The 18,125-nt window shown below is 31.9% G+C and overlaps 1 protein-coding gene across 2 annotated transcripts in view; it reads left to right on the top strand.

Annotated features, from left to right (window-relative positions):
- The window catches only part of LOC139495211 (protein SpAN-like), a 32,720-nt gene extending 17,850 nt beyond the window's left edge, over window positions 1–14,870 (top strand). For both annotated transcript variants that reach the window (XM_071283428.1, XM_071283429.1), the window contains 12 exons: window positions 697–803; window positions 1,636–1,903; window positions 2,718–2,793; window positions 2,914–3,055; window positions 3,961–4,102; window positions 5,290–5,465; window positions 6,744–6,825; window positions 8,357–8,439; window positions 10,129–10,255; window positions 11,430–11,590; window positions 12,041–12,128; window positions 14,717–14,870. In XM_071283428.1, coding sequence (XP_071139529.1) covers window positions 697–803; window positions 1,636–1,903; window positions 2,718–2,793; window positions 2,914–3,055; window positions 3,961–4,102; window positions 5,290–5,465; window positions 6,744–6,825; window positions 8,357–8,439; window positions 10,129–10,255; window positions 11,430–11,590; window positions 12,041–12,124 — 1,448 coding nt within the window. In that variant the 3' untranslated portion in view covers window positions 12,125–12,128; window positions 14,717–14,870. The remainder of the gene's footprint in view (window positions 1–696; window positions 804–1,635; window positions 1,904–2,717; window positions 2,794–2,913; window positions 3,056–3,960; window positions 4,103–5,289; window positions 5,466–6,743; window positions 6,826–8,356; window positions 8,440–10,128; window positions 10,256–11,429; window positions 11,591–12,040; window positions 12,129–14,716) is intronic.
- Window positions 14,871–18,125: the final 3,255 nt, after the last annotated feature.

The following is an 18,125-nucleotide window of genomic DNA, read 5'->3' as shown; positions in this document are numbered from 1 at the left end:
AAGGGGGTAAGGGGAGAAATGGCAAAATAATAGCAACATCAGGTAAGGGGAGACAATTGCCAAATAATAAAAAAAACATTATCAAGTAAGAAAAAATTACTGCAAAATAATAAAAACAGTATCAAATAAGGGAAGATTATTGCAAAATAATAGAAACATTATCTGCTAAGAGAAGAAAATTGCCAAATAATAAAAAAAAACATTATCAGGTAAGAGAAAATTATTGCAAAATAATAGAAACATATCATCAGGTAAGAGGAGATAATTGCAAAATACAAATAAAATTATCAGGTAAGGGGAGATAATTCCCAATTAATAGAAATATCTTCAGGAAAGGGGAGACAATTGCCAAACAATAGAATATTATCAGGTAAGGAAAGATTATTGCAAAAGAATTGAAACATCATGAGGTAAGGGGAGACAATTGCTAAATTATCAAAAAAACAACATTATCAGGTAAGGGAAGATTATTGCAAAATAATACAAAATTATCAGGTAAGGAGAGATAATTCCCATCTAATAGAACTATTGTCAGGTTAGGGGAGACAATATTAATTCCCAAATATAAGAAACATTAAGAGGGCAATACACACAGTCTTCAACAAAATACTACCAAATGAAAATGTGACAGGATTGAGTTTTATATTACATCTGGGGTTTACATGAAGTTTAATCATAATATTGGTATATTTTTAGCATGTGGAGGTATTGTCTATGTATCCAAGTCAAAGGTCACAGAGATAAAAACACCTAACTGGCCATCATCCTATCCTGTTGGAACAAAGTGTACCTGGTTGATAAAGGTAAATGTTGTGAAATATACACCTTACGTCAACCCCCTTCCCTTTCATGAATGTGACCTACCGAATTAGACTATTTACTCGATTTATTATAACATGAGCAACACGACGGGTGCCACATGTGGAGCAGGATCTGCTTACCCTTACAGAGCACTTGAGATCACCCCTAGTAGGGGTTAGTGTTGCTTATTCTTTAGTTTTCTATGATGTGTCATATGTACTATTGTTTGTCTGTTTGTCTTTTTCATTTTTAGCCATGGCGTTGTCAGTTTATTTTCGATTTATGAGTTTGACTGTCCCTCTGGTATCTTTCTTCCCTCTTTTATAGTTTTACAATATAATATAAAAGGATATAAAGCTAAGGTCATCCCAATCCGGATAAAAAAAGTGTGACAAATGGGGTAAACAAAAGCAAAAGTCAGAGAAATCCAGCCAACACAATGGCCAAACTAAAGATATAAACAACAAGTATACTCTCAGAAACTAAAAGATTGAGAAAACCTTAGCTGAACAAAAAACTGAAATTGTATTTAGTAAAACAAATGCATACCATGCACACCTAAATAGAATATGGTATATCAAAGGCATACTATAGCTGTTTGATGCTTGTTTCTCTCTTATGATGGTAGAGTTCTGCAAGACTCCTACTTTTTTCCTATACCACTGTTTTAAATAAATATCACTAAAATAAACACTGCATTTATGAAATTTTCTATTTTACAATAATTTCACAATTAATTGTACAATTACTATGAAATATATATAGTCTCCACATGGTTGCTTTTAACCAATCAAATTCTTAGAAATAAATAGGTTAGGTAATATTTAAATTCAGGCTCCAGCTGAAATGTATGTAAAGTTAACAGAAGATGAGCTTTCCCTTCCATACAACACTCTCGACAGATGCTACCATTGGATGGAAGTAAGGTATAATCTGATTGGTCAACTTGGTGTCAAGATTTGTGGTGAGGCTAAAAACAGGATCTGGACTACAACCTCATCAGGTGAATCTAACTTGATGATGGTCAGATTTGATGCTAAATTTGCAGAAGACAGGGATCCATGGCAAGGATTCAAAATAAGTGCCACAGCTTTTAACAAAGGTAAGAAGAAAATGTGGATTCATTTATTTTCATTGGTACCAATTTTTGTGGAATGAGTAAAAGTTGCATTTTGGGGGATATTTGATTTCATGGTTTGGCCAAATTCTTCAAATAGCCTTATAGAAAAGTCGTAGTTGGTCATTGAATTTTGTGGTTCACCTGTACCCATGAAATCCATGAAATTTGGTAACCAACAAATAATAATGAATCCACAGTATTTTAATAATGACCAAATGGAGGTTACAGCACCTTGAACTTTTTGATTGTCAATAATCTTTACCATGTAAGATGTGTTTGCTTGTTGTTCTTGTTTTAAATGCTTGTATTACCATGAAGAACTATTTGAAGTACAACAATTTTTACAATCACTGAGAACTGGTTAGAAAACTGGTTTACATGGATTATGAACTTATTGCATGTTGCATCTTTACCATGTTATAACGCCTTAAACTCTTTGCATATTAATCATCTTGACCGTATCATAGCTTTAAGAATACCAATAACCTGTACCATGGAAGACTACTGACAAGAGTTTGAAAATATCCTGCATGGCCAAATGGATGACCAAGGTGACCAAATTTCTATACCCAAGTGACATGTAATGGTAGTTTATTATCTGTATCACTAGAATTTTTAACACTTGAGTTAACCCTGCATGTTAAAGGTATGTTTGATTCCTACCTTAAATGACTAAAATGGTCAGTGGGTCTCTCTGCACATTTGGACTTTCTCATCTTATACAAAATATAATTGTGTGAGCATTGACCAAGGCATGATGTCATATTGATACATTTTCTCATTATTCTATTTACAGATTCAAATCCGACCACTCTACCAAGTGATTCAACTCCAACAACTCTACCGACAACACTACCAAGTGATTCAACTCCAACAACTCTACCGACAACACTACCAAGTGATTCAACTCCGTCAACTCTACCAACAACTCTACCGACAACTCTACTGACAACTCTACCAGGGGATTCAACTACATGTACGACAACTGTACCGACAACTCTACCAACAACTCTACCAAGTGATTCAACTCCAACAACCCTACCAAGTGAACCTTTGACCTGTACTTTTGAAACTGGCTCAGATTGCTTTCTGATGAATGACCCAACTGCAAAACTTACGTGGAAACAACAGAGAGTAAGTTAGAAAACTTTATTTTGTGAATAAATTATAGACTGTTTTGCATTACAAAAATGTCAATATTTTTTATGTTTTATGTTTTAATTTTTTTCAGAGTGAAATGCATTGTGGGTAATTATATATATAACATTTTTATAAGCTAAGTCAAAAGTACTGTGATTGGTTAACCCTAGCTAACCCTAGAAGACACAACAATGGAAAAAGGACAACCAATGGTGTTGTTTTATTTCTTTTAAAATAAACCTTCAAAAAAATTAACCCTAATCTTTTAGATTCTGAAACCTAATAATTTGTATGTCAGTTATGAGGACACAAAAAATACATATTTTTGATATTTGAATTCAACTTTTTTAACTTTAATTTACAGTCTTTAGATTTTTATAAGTTTTGATATCACTCATTGTTAATGAGGTTCCTAAATTTTTCATTTTATTCTGGATCCTTTTAACCCATACAGACCCTCATAAATTGTATTCTGAATTAACATACTAGGTTTATGTCTTGACAGTTTTTGAAATATTTATTTTGACAAACATCAAATTGAAACATTGATTTCATTTAGTTTTGACAAATATCAAAATAAGAGTTTATTGATTTCAATTTTCAAAAATACGTAATTTTGATTTTTGAATTCATCTTCTTTTAAACCTTATACAGTGATAGACCAGATTTTAATAAGTTTTGATATTACTAATTGTTAATGAGGTTCATAAATTTTTGATAAATGATTTTGCCTTTTTATTTTTGTTATTTTTTTTGCATTTTATTCTGGATCCTTTTAACCCATACAGACCCTTATCAATTGTATTTAATATCAACTAACATGGGTTTATGCCTTGACAGTTTTTGAAATATTTATTTTAACAAACATCAAAATAAATCTTTATATTCCATGATTTCAGTTTTCAACACCTACACCAGGAACTGGACCCTATGGAGCAAAAGAAGGTCAATATTACTCCTACATGGAGTCTTCCCACCCAGCTGGTAGTACAGGTCAAGAGCTCACGGCTACATTTGTGATGAGAAATGAAATATCAGAAGGTATGCAAGTTTTGTGAAGTCTATAAACAATTGTCTTCTTTTTTTGCAAAAGAGAAGGAAGAATGAGTGAGAAATATAGATTCCACATCTGCAACAAGTGTATTATGATACATTTCTCCACTCGAGACAGTTAAATTTTAATTTTTAAAGGCTTGCCGAGCTTTTTAAATAATTAAAATTTTACTGTTTTTATCCTTCCTTTTCAAAAATTTGAGGAAAGTTGTGTACTTTTGATGTGACATCATCAGGTTTGGTCGGTTTTTTTCATGACGTCACAATAAGAAAATTCAGAAGAAAACATTTGCTAATCCCTAATTAGCAGCATGTTGAATATTAAATATAGATACGACAACTGCAACAAGTGTATTACGATATTTCTCCACTAGAGACAGTTAAATTTTAATATTTAAAGTGCAAGGCTTGCTGAGCTTTTTATATAATTAAAATCTAACTGTCGAGATTGGAGAAAAATCAAAACCAGTTACAGTGATGGAATCTGTTTCTCTAACATTGTCTTATGAACTTTATCCTTCCTTTTCAAAGATTTGAGGAAAGTTGTGTACTTTTGATGTGACGTCATCAGGCATGGTCGCCTTTTTTCATGAGGTCACAATAAGAAAATTCAGAAGAAAACAAGAAAATTTAACGTATTTCAACCAATCATTTAATTTGCCAAGAATAGATTTTTCACTAGTGAGGAGAAATATTTTTCTCACACCAGTCAGGAAATGTGAAAAAAGCACAAAAATAGAGAAAGGAGCAGTTGCATATGGATAAAGAAAGGTATGTGCACTTTATGACCCTAATATTCATAAAATATTCTAGTTGAAACTTGATGGTATTTAAAATGTAACAAGTTAAGTCTTGCTTTCTTTTTAGTTTTGACCTTAACAACCAAACAGTGATTTATTTTCAATTTACAATGAACATGTTTTCTTGATTTAAACCATTTAAGGTTGTAGGAAATATATTCAAGTCAGATTTGTTTATTATTTAAGTTACAACTTACATTATGCATGTTATGTGAAGACATCTTTTTTGGGATTTTATTTTTTAGTCAAATTATTTGATTTGGTGTTTCGGGCACAAATTTTGTCCTAGTAGTACTGAGTAAAGTTTTCTAATCATGCTAATCTATGACAAAGATCCCACTCCATATATTGCACCATTTTGTTTTTATTTTACAGCCCAACCTCGATGTTTGTCAATCTACTACAGTATGCATGGGGCAACAATGGGTTCGTTAGAAGTTTACCGGAAAGGGTCAGGAATTCCAAAGGATCTTATCTTTATTAAAGAAGGAGAACAGGGAAACCAATGGAATCTTGCCAATATTTCAATACTACCTGTTTCTGATCTACAGGTTAGTAAGCAAGAGTGACAGTAGGTTACATTACTGTAACCATCTTGCAGCAAAGTTATAGTTGTATTGTATCTAGACCTTTTACTCGATACTTAAAGTCATAAGAAACGAGTGAGTGGTGAAAAATAATGTTTTTCCAATTCTTGAACCAAGGCATGTATATATCATAAACTTAGTCCTCTGTGCACGATTTTCTCATTTTTTACGCAAATATATTGTATATACGGCAATTTTTTTTCTCTCTGTTATGATTTAAAAAATATGGCTGCTCATTAAATGCCGTGTTTTGAAGCTGAAGTTTACCGATTGTCACCTAATAGTAAACAAATAACAATAATCATGGGTATTGAGCACATGTTTAACATGTACAATCAGATAATTGTTTATTTTAATGACAGATCCATGCGTGTTGCGACCACCAGATTTTTACGAGGAGGGTTTCGCTCAGGTCACTTTGCATACGGAAAATATGTCGGCAAATTGCTTCCTGGAAGGAAGCAATTAAAAATAAGTAAACTTCTTCTTAATGTGGACAAATTAAAGAATTTTCCTCAGAAAAAAGTATATATACATAAGTTGTATAATATAAACTATCCATTTAGTTATAAAAAACATATGCATATTTTTTTTCAATTTGAGGTTTCATATGACTTCTTTAATTGTAATATATGTATACAGAACAGTTTTTGCATATGCTAGACACTTTTGTTGTTTTTCATAATGTTTGAATTTTTTCAATTAATAATTACATTTACAAATGTAATGTGTAATATCAACTCAATGAATAATTATTGCAAAAGGAATTGTAATTTAATGCACTACTAAAATAAATGTATGTAATTGTAGTTGTAATTAATGCATGGTTTTGTCAAAGTAATTGTAATATAATACATTACATTATAATGTTAATCACCTCATGCCTGCAGGTAGATTTTATTTTAAAATACAGAGTTGGGTATGATTGCTGATGAAACAACTTATATCCGATAGATATCAAATGATATGAAAGTATAGGCAGAATATTTGCAGCAAGAGAGCTTGAATATTGGAGATGTTGTCTTTCGACAGAAGAAAAAAATATATCCAATAGCGTGTTGGTGGTTTTTTTTTTATGTATATAGACTAAAGAGTACACAGTTTACGCCGAAAATTTAATTTTTAAAACTGACTTTTGTGGTTTTTCCCCATAACAGCTTTTAATTTAACTAAAGCATTTCTGCTTTGAGATGGAAGGAGACATACTTTCATGGAAGACTTACATTTTTCTTCAAATTTTAGATATATATAGAAGCAGTTCGAGGATCAACACATCTAAGTGATATTGGAATTGATGATGTCAAACTAACTCCTGGATACTGCAGTAAGTTAAATTTGTGATTTTCATGCTCCATTGGTGGGCATTATGTTTTTTGGTCTGTGTGTCTGTTTGTTCGTGCATTTGTTCTTTCGACATTCATCTGTTGGTCTGTCTGGCTTCAGATTAAAGTTTTTGGCCAAGTTATTGTTTGATGAAGATGAAGTCCAATCAACTTGAAACTTATTAGACATTTGCCTTATATTACCTTCCTGTTTTAATGCCAAATTAGATGTTTTACCCCAATTTCATGGTCCACTGAACAGAGAAAATGATAGTGCAAGTGGGGCATCCCTGTACTATGGACATATTCTTGTTTATCATTAATTTTCTTGTATGATTTGTTTAGCACTTTTTATTGCAAACTATACAATAATTTTTTTTTCTGATTGTTGAAGGCTGTACAGTTGCCTATAACACAGCCTAAGTCCAATTCATTTAAACTCTGGTGAATAGTTTTACATTGGCAATCATTGAAGACATTGTTTTTTTCTTGCCCTGGCTACAGTAGGCAGACACAGTGATTTCTCTTCTGTGTGTTATTCCTTTATCTGTCTGTCGTGTGATTCATTAACGATTTTGTTTAGGGTAGCATTATAGGCAACTATGAGAAAAATATCAAACAGAAATCAGACCAGACATGGCAGGCTTTTTTTAATGTTCAACTCCTATCCCTCAAAAAAAAAAATAAGAAACTAACACTGATCTGAGAGTGCTTACAGTTATTGACAACTACTTCAAAGCAATTACAACTGATAAATAAAGTCATGTATCTTAGACTGTTCATTATGATGTATATAGCTATAGGAAGATGTGGTATGAGTGTTAATGAGACAACTCCTCATCCAAATAACAATTTATAAAAGTAAATCATTATAGGTCAATGTAAGGCCTTCAACACAAGCCTTGGCTCACACCAAACAAAAAGCTATAAAGGGCCCAAAATTTTAAATCAAATATACACCTTCAGACCTAATGAGCTAGTGGTTCTCTGTTCACCTTGAGGGTTGAACTATGGCCTGGTCAAACTAAAGACTTCAAAATTGGTATAACTTAAAGTTCCTTGTAGCATTTTTGATCAAGTAAGAGCAAAGCCTGGTCAGATTGAATACTTTTTAACAAAAAATTTCAATAATACTCACAAAATCCAAAAACTTGATATAATATAAGCATTGCCTATTTTTATGCAAGTCAGTTCCTTAAGATTAACACTCATGTGGCCACAATTTCACATGCTAGTATTACCAATGTTATTTCAACTGATCGGATGGAGCTTAAATTTTAATTTGCATAAGGACAGTCAATTTGAAGATGTGTGTGATAAGGATGATTTCCGTTATAAAATGATTTCTAATCATCTATTAGTGTCATCAAAGGAATTTACACTACAATGACTGGACACTTCATCATGTTCATTGATGAGTTTATCCTAAAACACCTATCTATAGATGGACTGGTTTATTGTGAGAAAACTGGTTAAACTCCGCCCAGTCAAGTGAAATAAATCAAGTAATACTTACCAATTTTTATATTTTAGACATAATTTGTACATTTGAGCCTGAGGATCCAAATTGTGTTTTTGATCTTTCCAAGGGAGACTACAACTGGGATATCAAACAGGTAAATACCATCCATATATAAGATATATCAGACAGGTTAATATCATGGTTGAGAAATATCGAACAGGTAAATACCATCCATATATGAGATATATCATACAGGTTAATATCATGTTTGAGATATATTGAACAGGTAAATGTCATGAGTCAGATATATCCCATAGGTAAATACCATGGTTGAAATATATTCAGACAGGCAAATACCATGGTTGAGATGTATCAAGGGGGTAAATACCATGGTTTAGATATATAAGACAGGCAAATACCATTGTTGAGAAATATCAAACAGGTAAATATCATGGTTGAGAAAATATCAATGGGGTAAAAACCATGGTTGAGATATATCCCATAGGTAAATACAATGGTTGAAATGTAATCAACAGGCAAATACCATAGTTGAAATATATCAGACTGGTAAATATCATCAACCTGAGTGCCTTTATGCCCAAGGAATGATATTGGTCAAGGGTGATACGGCATATGATAGGGATTTTGACATGTTTTATACGCTTTATCATATATTTCAGCAGGAGAGTATATATGAACTACTTTCTGATCTCTATCACCTGGGTAACCTTCAATTCTACTGTTGTCGTGTTTTAAAATTTTTAAAAGAACTGCTCAATTATACTCACCCAAAGCACCTAGGTTACCTTGCTAACTGTTTTTTTTTTTGTTTATTGTAGTTTTTTGTGTGTTTTGTATGGTATTTCATGGAGTTCTTTTTTATAGTTGCAATTTGTGTGCCAGAAGATATAATTGACATTTGTGATGTCACATGCCAAACAATGACGTTATTCAATAAATTGCATCACGCCGGAATGACTGTTCATATAGGACCCATTTTGAGGAAAAACAGATTTTATGTAAAAATGAAAAAAAAATAGTAGGGGTGTGATGAAGGGTATGATAAAGGGTGCACATCAAAGTTGCACGATATGGATTAAACCAGATAAAATTGAGAATGGAAATGCGGAATGTGTCATAGAGACAACAACCAGACCATAGAACAGACAACAGCAGGAGGTCACCAACAGGTCCGCAATGCAGCGAAAAATTTCCGCAGCCGGAGGCGTCCTTCAGCTGGCCCCTAAACAAATATATATACTAGTTCAGTGATAATGAACACCATACTAAACTTCAAATTGTACATAAGAAACTAAAAGTTAAAATAATACAAGACTTACAAAGGCAAAAGGCTCCTGACTTGTATACCTTTTTTCTACGCATTCACAATTTGTTTTGATCCGCCTTTATCGATGTTTTGACAACGCCTATTGTTGTATGACGTCAGAGAGTTAAATAACCACATGTGAAATTATCTGTTTTTATTTAACTGGGAAATCAATGTGTAATAATCATGCATAATCACCTTCAAGTTAAATGCCACTTCTATCAAACTCTTATAAGGCCAATTTTTTTCAGGTTGGTTACAGTCTGTGCCAAAAACTTTTTCAACTACAAGCCCTAATCAGAAATTTGAAACATTTTTGTACACATTTAAACAAAATTTCTAATTTTTCATTAGACCAAATCAGTTTTTACTAAAATTGTACATTGATAGGGCTAGAGGTGAAAGGCACAGACTTTGGTTACTAAGGTGACATTGATATGAAGGTTTGACTGTACCACATAATCATATTGTAAGTTTATTTATTGCATTCACTGCATATATTTATATTCATTTTAGGGGAAAACACTTTCAGCACATACAGGACCTTCAAGAGCACACAGTGGACAGTTTTATGCATACTTGGAAGCCAGTGATAGACCAATGGGTGGGACTGCTGTCATGTCATTTAAAGTTCCACCAATGGGTACGCTTTTATTTTTAGAAACTGATGGATGGATAGATCAGTGTGTGATAAAAATGAGAGTGGAAATGGGGAATGTGTCAAAGAGACAACAACGCGACCATAGAAAAGACAACAGCAGCAGGTCACCAATAGGTCTTCAATGCAGCAAGAAACTCCCACACCCAGAGGTGTCCTTCAGCTGGCCCCTAAACAAATATATATACCCTCCCCCTATAACTCTAGCCAATGTAGAAAAGTAAACGCATAACAATACACACATTAAAATCAATTCAAGAGAAGTCCGATTCCAATGTCAGAAGATGAAACCAAATTAAATTAAATGACAATAATGCATAAATAACAACAGAATACTAGCAGTAAACTGACATGGACAGGTCCAGACTTCAATTAAACTGATTGAAAGATTAGGTCTTCATCTTATGAATATCAGAAACAATCCTTCTCCTATGGGGTTTAGTATCATACCATCATAATATATATGAGAAGAACATAACCCGTGTCATGGCAATGACTGGTTTTTAAATAAATGTGTTTAGTTCCGATGCAAAGACCCTATTAGTGAATCAATATCAAAGCCAAAATATGCAATCTTTAATGACCTGACAACAGTATCGCATGTTTTGTCACTATTTTCTTAATAAAACCACACCAACATTGATCTCTTTGTTTCAAAACATGTATTAAATTAAAAAATCTTAACATAAATTTTGAAAACTTTTAACCAATATTAGGGCTATCAAAAATAATGAGTTGATTAGAATAGACCTTGGCTGAATAAAAATGAAAAAAAAAGACAAAACTTTACAAGAAAATTTAAAATTGAGCATCAACCATTCATTAAAAAAACAGGGTTCTGTTTTATATTGTGGCAGATAGTACAGTGGCTTTGTCTTGTTGAAAGACATGTTATGGAGCTAGGCTATTCAATTACTCTACGGCACCACTATAGATTCTCTAGCTATAAAAAATAATATGTGGTATGATTTCCAATGAGACAACTCTGCACACCAAATGACAAGTAACAACTAAAGGTCACTGTTTGGCCTTCAACAATGAACAAACCCCATATGAGTAGATATCATGAATTGTTTAGGCTATCTAGATCTGAGAGAATTTCAACTTGAAAATTAGACATTGCAATTAGAAAAAAAAAGAGTGTCTTTTACAATTTCAGCCCACAATGAGTATTGCCTGAGCTTTGCTTATAACATGAACGGAGGTAACATGGGAGAATTGACAGTTCAAAATGAGGCAGAACTATGGACCAAAAAAGGAAACCAGGGACATAGTTGGAAAGAAGCGAAAGTTCCAATCACTGCTGAGACAGGAGATCGTGTAAGTTAAAATAGTTTTGATGACTTGATCAGTAAAAGGCAATTCAGTTTTCCAAAAGCACTATATCACTCATTTAATTTTGAGGGGTGGAAATTAGGAGCTTTTTTCTTGACATCAGGATTGGACTTTTGTTTGCCAGAATTCAGGATTAGGCATTTATTTTTGTGGGAATTTGGGATTTACACCTTCGTTAATTTATAATGGAAAAATGCTTTATTCTTTCTGGAATTCGAGGTGACAACCTCTCCAACTGCTTCTCCATTTTTAGGATACAAATTTAATTTTTTAAGTGATGAAATATTTTCAACTGCAATAACTTCAAATTTCTATATTATAAACAAAATAAGTTTACAAAATGAATCGATTGTCTATATGTGACCCATTGCTGAATACTTTGTCAATGATGGCTGTCACGGTTAGGCTTATGTCTAGACTTGAATTTACTTACAGATTGAGATTGTTGCCACACTAGGATATGACTATACAAGTGACATAGCAGTAGATGATATAGAAATGAAGGAAGGAGTCTGTTAATTATGTAAGTACCATTGGTAAACCAGGACATTGCAAAAAAATTGATAATTGTGAATTAAGCAGTTATTTTTTTTGTATTTTCTTTATTTAAGTTCAGAAGATGCAACTATTTAAATTATTCTCATTATGAAAACACCCATTGTTAATGTTTATTAAAGATCTTTGACAATCCTTGTCAATTAAGATTGGAGTCAATTGCACCCACACAAGTGGGGTTCAAACCAACAACCTCAGTGTTGAATTACTAGTGATTGCAGTACTGTAGTAACTTCTTTATAGTCATAGAAAGTTAACAGATTTATGTACACCTCCTCCATGTACCCTCTTTTTGATTGATTAAAGACTGATTTCCGGTAAGGATACGTTATGATTAAGTTTTTTTTTATATCCTGATAATTCCATTCCTTTGATGTGTTTTGCCATTTAATGTTGCCATATGACTAGGGACTTTCCAATTGAATTTTCCTCAGAGTTCAGTATTTTTGTGATACTTTTTCCCATATGTACAGGAAATGATAATTTCATATTGGGCTTGCTTTTGATAAGAATTAATTTTACAATTCAATTTAAGTTTATAGCATTTTTTATGTTACTGTTGTCTATGTGACATGTTTATGGCCTTATTAACACCTTTAATGGTCATTAATCTGTTGATCACTCTATCTCAGGTTTATTTGTGTGATCACTACGATTTACATGGGTCAACAATTTAAATTTTTACTTTGAATTTCCCTCAATCCAGACAATTTATATCTTCGTTTTAAATGGCTTTAATTTTCAATCTTTTTTAGCTCACCTTGCCAGAAAAGCCAAGTGAGCTTTTCTCATCACTTTGCGTTAAGCATCCAGCGTCGGCGTCGTTAACTTTTACTAAAATCTTCTCCTTTGTAACTACTGGCCCAAATTAAAGCAAACTTGGCCACAATCATCATTGGGGTATCTAGTTTAAAAAGATGTGTCCAGTGACCAGGCCAATCAACCAAAATGGCCACCATGGTTAAAAATAGAACATAGGGGTAAAATGTAGATTTGGCTTATAACTCTGAAACCAAAGCATTTACAGCAAATCTGACATGTGGGTATAATTGTTTATCAGGTCAAGATCTATCTGCTCTGAACTTCAGATGAATCGGAGAACTCGTTGTTGGGTTACTGCCTCTCAATTGGTAATTTTAAGGAAATTTTGCCATTTTGGTTATTATCTTGAATATTATTATAGATAGAGATAAACTGTAAACAACAATTATTTTCAGCAAAGTAAGATCTACAAATAAATTAAATGACCAAAATGGTCAGTTGACCCCTTGAGGAGTTATTGCCCTTTATAGTCAATTTTACCAATTTTTCGTAAACTTTTGTAATCTTTTACAAAAATCTTCTCCTCTGAAACTACTAAGGCAAATTTAACCAAACTTTGTCCACAATCATCATTAGGGTATGTAGTTAAAAAAGTGTCCGTTGACCCGGCCAGCCAACCAAGATGGCCGCCATGGTTAGAAATAGAACCTAGGGGTAAAATATAGATTTTGGCTTATAACTCTGAAACCAAAGCATTTAGAGCAAATCTGACATGGGTTAAAATTGTTTATCAAGTCAACATCTATCTGCCCTGAAATTTTCTGATGAATCGGACTACCCATTGTAGGGTTGCTACCCCTTAATTGGTGATTTTATGGAAATTTTGTGGTTATTATCTTGAATATTATTATAGATAGAGATAAACTAAACAGCAATAATGTTCAGCAAAGTAAGATCTGCAAAAAAGTCAAATGACCAAAATTGTCAGTTGACCCCTTCAGGAGTTATTGCCCTTTATAGTCAATTTTACCAATTTTTCTGAAATTTATGTAATCTTGTACAAAATCTACTACTCTGAAACTACTAAGACAAAATGTAACCAAACAGTCCACAACCATCATAAGATCTTGTTTATAAAATGTGTCTGATGACCCTGACCGTAAACCAAGATGGCAGACATGGCTAAAAATAGTACTTTGGGTAAAATGCAGTTTTTGGTTTATATCTATGAAACTGAAGCATTTAGAGAAAATCTGACTGGTTGCAAAAATGTTCATCAGATTTAGATATATCTGCCCTGAAATTTTCATACAAATCTGACAAGCAGTTGTTGGGTTGCTGCCCCTGAGTTATTCATTTTATGGAAATTTTGCATTTTTTGGTATTATCTTAGATATTATTATAGTATCTAATTATTTCTTATACTATAAATTATGATTTTAACCTAATTTTACATGATTTCCAAAGCATCAGTAAATACAGGTGAGCCACACAGGCTCTTTAGAGCCTCTAGTTTTAGAAAACAAAAAAATCAACGAATTAAAAACCCCACAAACATAAATTATGCTCAAACCACGAAAATTGATACCCAGCAATTAAAGTATTTTCACAGTTTGCAATTTACCTACCAATTGTTTAATCTTATTTTATTATCTTACCCTGAACAAGCATTTTATGTTTGCTACTAAACTTTCTAAAAATTACCATAAATCAATATTTTCTAATGAGAAATCAAATTTACCTACCATAGAGCTCTTAAATGTTAGCTTTCTAAATGTTAATGTTTTTTTGCAGTTAGACTCGAGAGCTTATTGGCGAAGGAATGCACTTCTGTCTCAAACTGACCGTCTGTGCCTGACCAGACTGTAGTTTCCAGTGCTATAGAATATCTCTATATTTATTTTTGTTATTGTTATATGTTTTGTCAAAAATAAAAACATTGTTTAAATGTTTGTTTTGCTATAAGTTATCCCAATGTTATTGAAATGATTGACTATCTACAAAACCAGGGGAAAACTTCAGTAACATGCACAACAAGAAGAAACAAATTGTTCATTAGAAGTATACGTTCAAAACCTCAAAAGATAAAAAGTTGTGAGGGAGGACCAAAATCAAATGCCAGCTTTGCCATAACATAAATGACGACAATTTTACTGCAAAAAATGTGCATTTCAGCAATTCACAACTCTTCAGTGCATGATATTCAATGTAAAAATATTTGCAAATCAAAAACCTTTTACAGCATCAATTGTTTTATAAATTCATAATTCAAAGAATTGATAATACCTTTAATTGTCTAACTAAATTTATAAAAAAAGGTTTTCAATTCAAATGTAATTGATTACATAAGATTAATTTTCTTTAAGGTAATCCTGATTACTTATGATTACTGGTGATTACATTGTATAATGTGGTATAGAAAAGAAATAGTTCAAACATTTGATCTTCACATAAAAAAGCTAATCTGAGTGAAAAAAGCGTTTTTGATATTTTGAATATAAACTTGTTATTTATAAAAACTTAGAAAAGTAGCAGTGTATTATTTGATATGAAAACATAATTTTGTTTGACATATTTTTACTTTGATTGTAAATGTCTCTGTGCTTTCCATGTTAAAATAACAATATTGTTATATTTACGCCCAAATTTGAACCATACTTTCGAAAAGAGATTAAAAGAATAGTGATTATTTCAATAATCAATAATCAGGTAGCCTTTTTGTATGCGTGGATATAATTGACATTTAAATGTGATTTTACAGGTATAAATTACTACTTCAAATTTGAAAACAAACAATAGTAGAGCTTAAATAATTAAAATGAATTGTTTTGATTGGAATAATCAATCAATTTGTATACAATTTATTTTTTATTATATACATGATTGTAAAAAAAATTCTATAATAACATCTTTATAAGTAAACATTATAAAACAATGAAATGTTTGCTAGAAAAATGTGAAAAGTTTGTTTTAAATTCCATTATCAATTTACATCAAGGTCAATATATATAAAGACCAAAATTTGCACTTAACCTTGACAGAGAATTTTTACAACATATCTAAAAAGCAGACATTGTATTCAACCTCAAAATGAAACTATGGAATGGTAAATTATTTTAATGAACTATTAAAAAAACACAACACATTTACATTCCTATATACCCTTTTAAAGCAAGAATAAACTGAAACTGAAATGATTAAATAGTTTTAAACAGGATCAATCCTTTTGAACGATGATCAATCATAATGAACATTAATAGTTGGATTTTTGTTTTATCTATGCTTGTTCATAAAAGACAATTTTCATTTATAAAATTTGTAATCAGAAAGTAATCATTTAAATGTAATCTAAAAGTAATATAGATTACACCTGTTTTTTGCTTTGTAATCGATTATATATCAATTACTTGTAATCAGAAAATGCATGATTACTGATTACATATGATTACAGTACTAAATGTAATCAATTACAGCTGATTACGATTACCCCATGCCTGGTTTACATGAATGGTTTGAATTGTCCAGTCGAGGCTACTTATCAGTTGTTTGTGCGCAATTTGAGAGTATTCATTAGATTATTAATCATTTTGCCTTCAAGCACTTTTCAAAAACTTATAAGGGAATAAAAAAAAATCAGTTTTTATTGTGGAAAATAAATTTTTGACCTGTGGGCTTATTTGTGACCCGGGTGGGGGGAGGGGAAACAAATATATTTTTAATTTGGCCTGGATCCGATTAAATTCACTGAATTGTTCTTGGTGGCAATTATTTTGCCTTATAAATTGACTGATGCCACGAAAAGTTGATGGGAACATTCCTTGAAAATATTGAATTTTGACCTCATCTACTGCATCACATTTAGCAATCGGAGTGAAAGAAAAAACAAATGATATCCCCTGTTTATATAAATAAACTGACACCCCTGTTAACAATAAGTTGGAGAAATCCTTTCAACTCTAAAGGGCTACATATGTCAAGCTGTCAGAAAATGAGATTGTGACTCGAACTTTGTGTGTTCTCACTATCCAGATCTGTTAAACATCTATGGTCATGGTCGATTTTATTCTTTTTAAAAGTCCTTCAGATTCACTGTCCCTCTGTTATCTTGTGTCCCTCTTTTATTTATATATTTGGTCAGACATATTGGAAAGATTCCATCTTAGGTCAACGCATCAAAGGTCAAGGTTATAACTTATTTAAAAATAGACCTAAAAATGTACAGAAAAGCTTAATCTAATATTACATATTGTATTTAAACATTACTAGGATATATGGTTCCATATAATAAATGAACATTTGACAATTCTTTGGCAAAGAAAACGGGAGGCGCCAAGATTCTTCTCCACATGTGGCACCCTTCATGTTGCTCATATTAGTACAAACCTGATAAGTCTAATTTGGTAGGTCACATTCGTGGTAAGGGGACGGGAATTGACTATCAAAATTGATTCCATAAGGTTTTAAATCAGAAAGTTTAAAGCAATGAGCAAAACGAAATGTACAGGATCCATAAATTCATCAGATTCTTCCTAGTATATATTTTGTAAAATCAGCTGTAATTTTTACAAAACAATTCATGTATGCACAATGACATTGGGACTTGTGAAGAAGAAAATAGAAGAGATAAAGTATGCTTATCTTTATATAATACAAAATAATGGTGAACCTCAATTATTTTGCATATATTTTTTTTATATACCAATAAGTAAACTATATAATATATTCCTGGAGTGTGATGAAATTTCTTTTTTTAGCTGATTGAATGAATTCACCCGAGTGATATGTTTTATAACTGCTTGCTGTCACCACAGCCTGTTTCCTAGCATCGATAAAAAGTAATCAAAGGTACCAGGATTATAATTTGAAACGCCAGACGCGCGTTTCGTCTACATAAGACTCATTAGTGACGCTCAGATCAAAATACCCCCCAAAAAAGCCAAAAAACTTACAAAGTCAAAGAGCACTTGGACACAAAATTCAAAAAGTTTTTGCCAAATACGACAAAACTGCAAAACATATTTTCTGAAATCAAAATATATAAATAGAGGTATTGATTTTGTTGACATATCTAGTATATTCAATGACTCTTCCATCTATAGTCAAATACCTCCCTATATTTTGATAATACAGATAAAAACAACTTGTTTTCAACTGTTGTTATGAAGCTCATAAAGACGATGGGAATATGTTTTAAGTGTTATAA

This window comes from Mytilus edulis, chromosome 11 (assembly GCF_963676685.1).
Source record: "Mytilus edulis chromosome 11, xbMytEdul2.2, whole genome shotgun sequence".
NCBI classification, from domain to species: Eukaryota; Metazoa; Mollusca; class Bivalvia; order Mytilida; family Mytilidae; genus Mytilus; species Mytilus edulis.
Note: the sequence above shows the minus strand (reverse complement) of the source record. Positions and strands in the feature narration are given on the sequence as shown.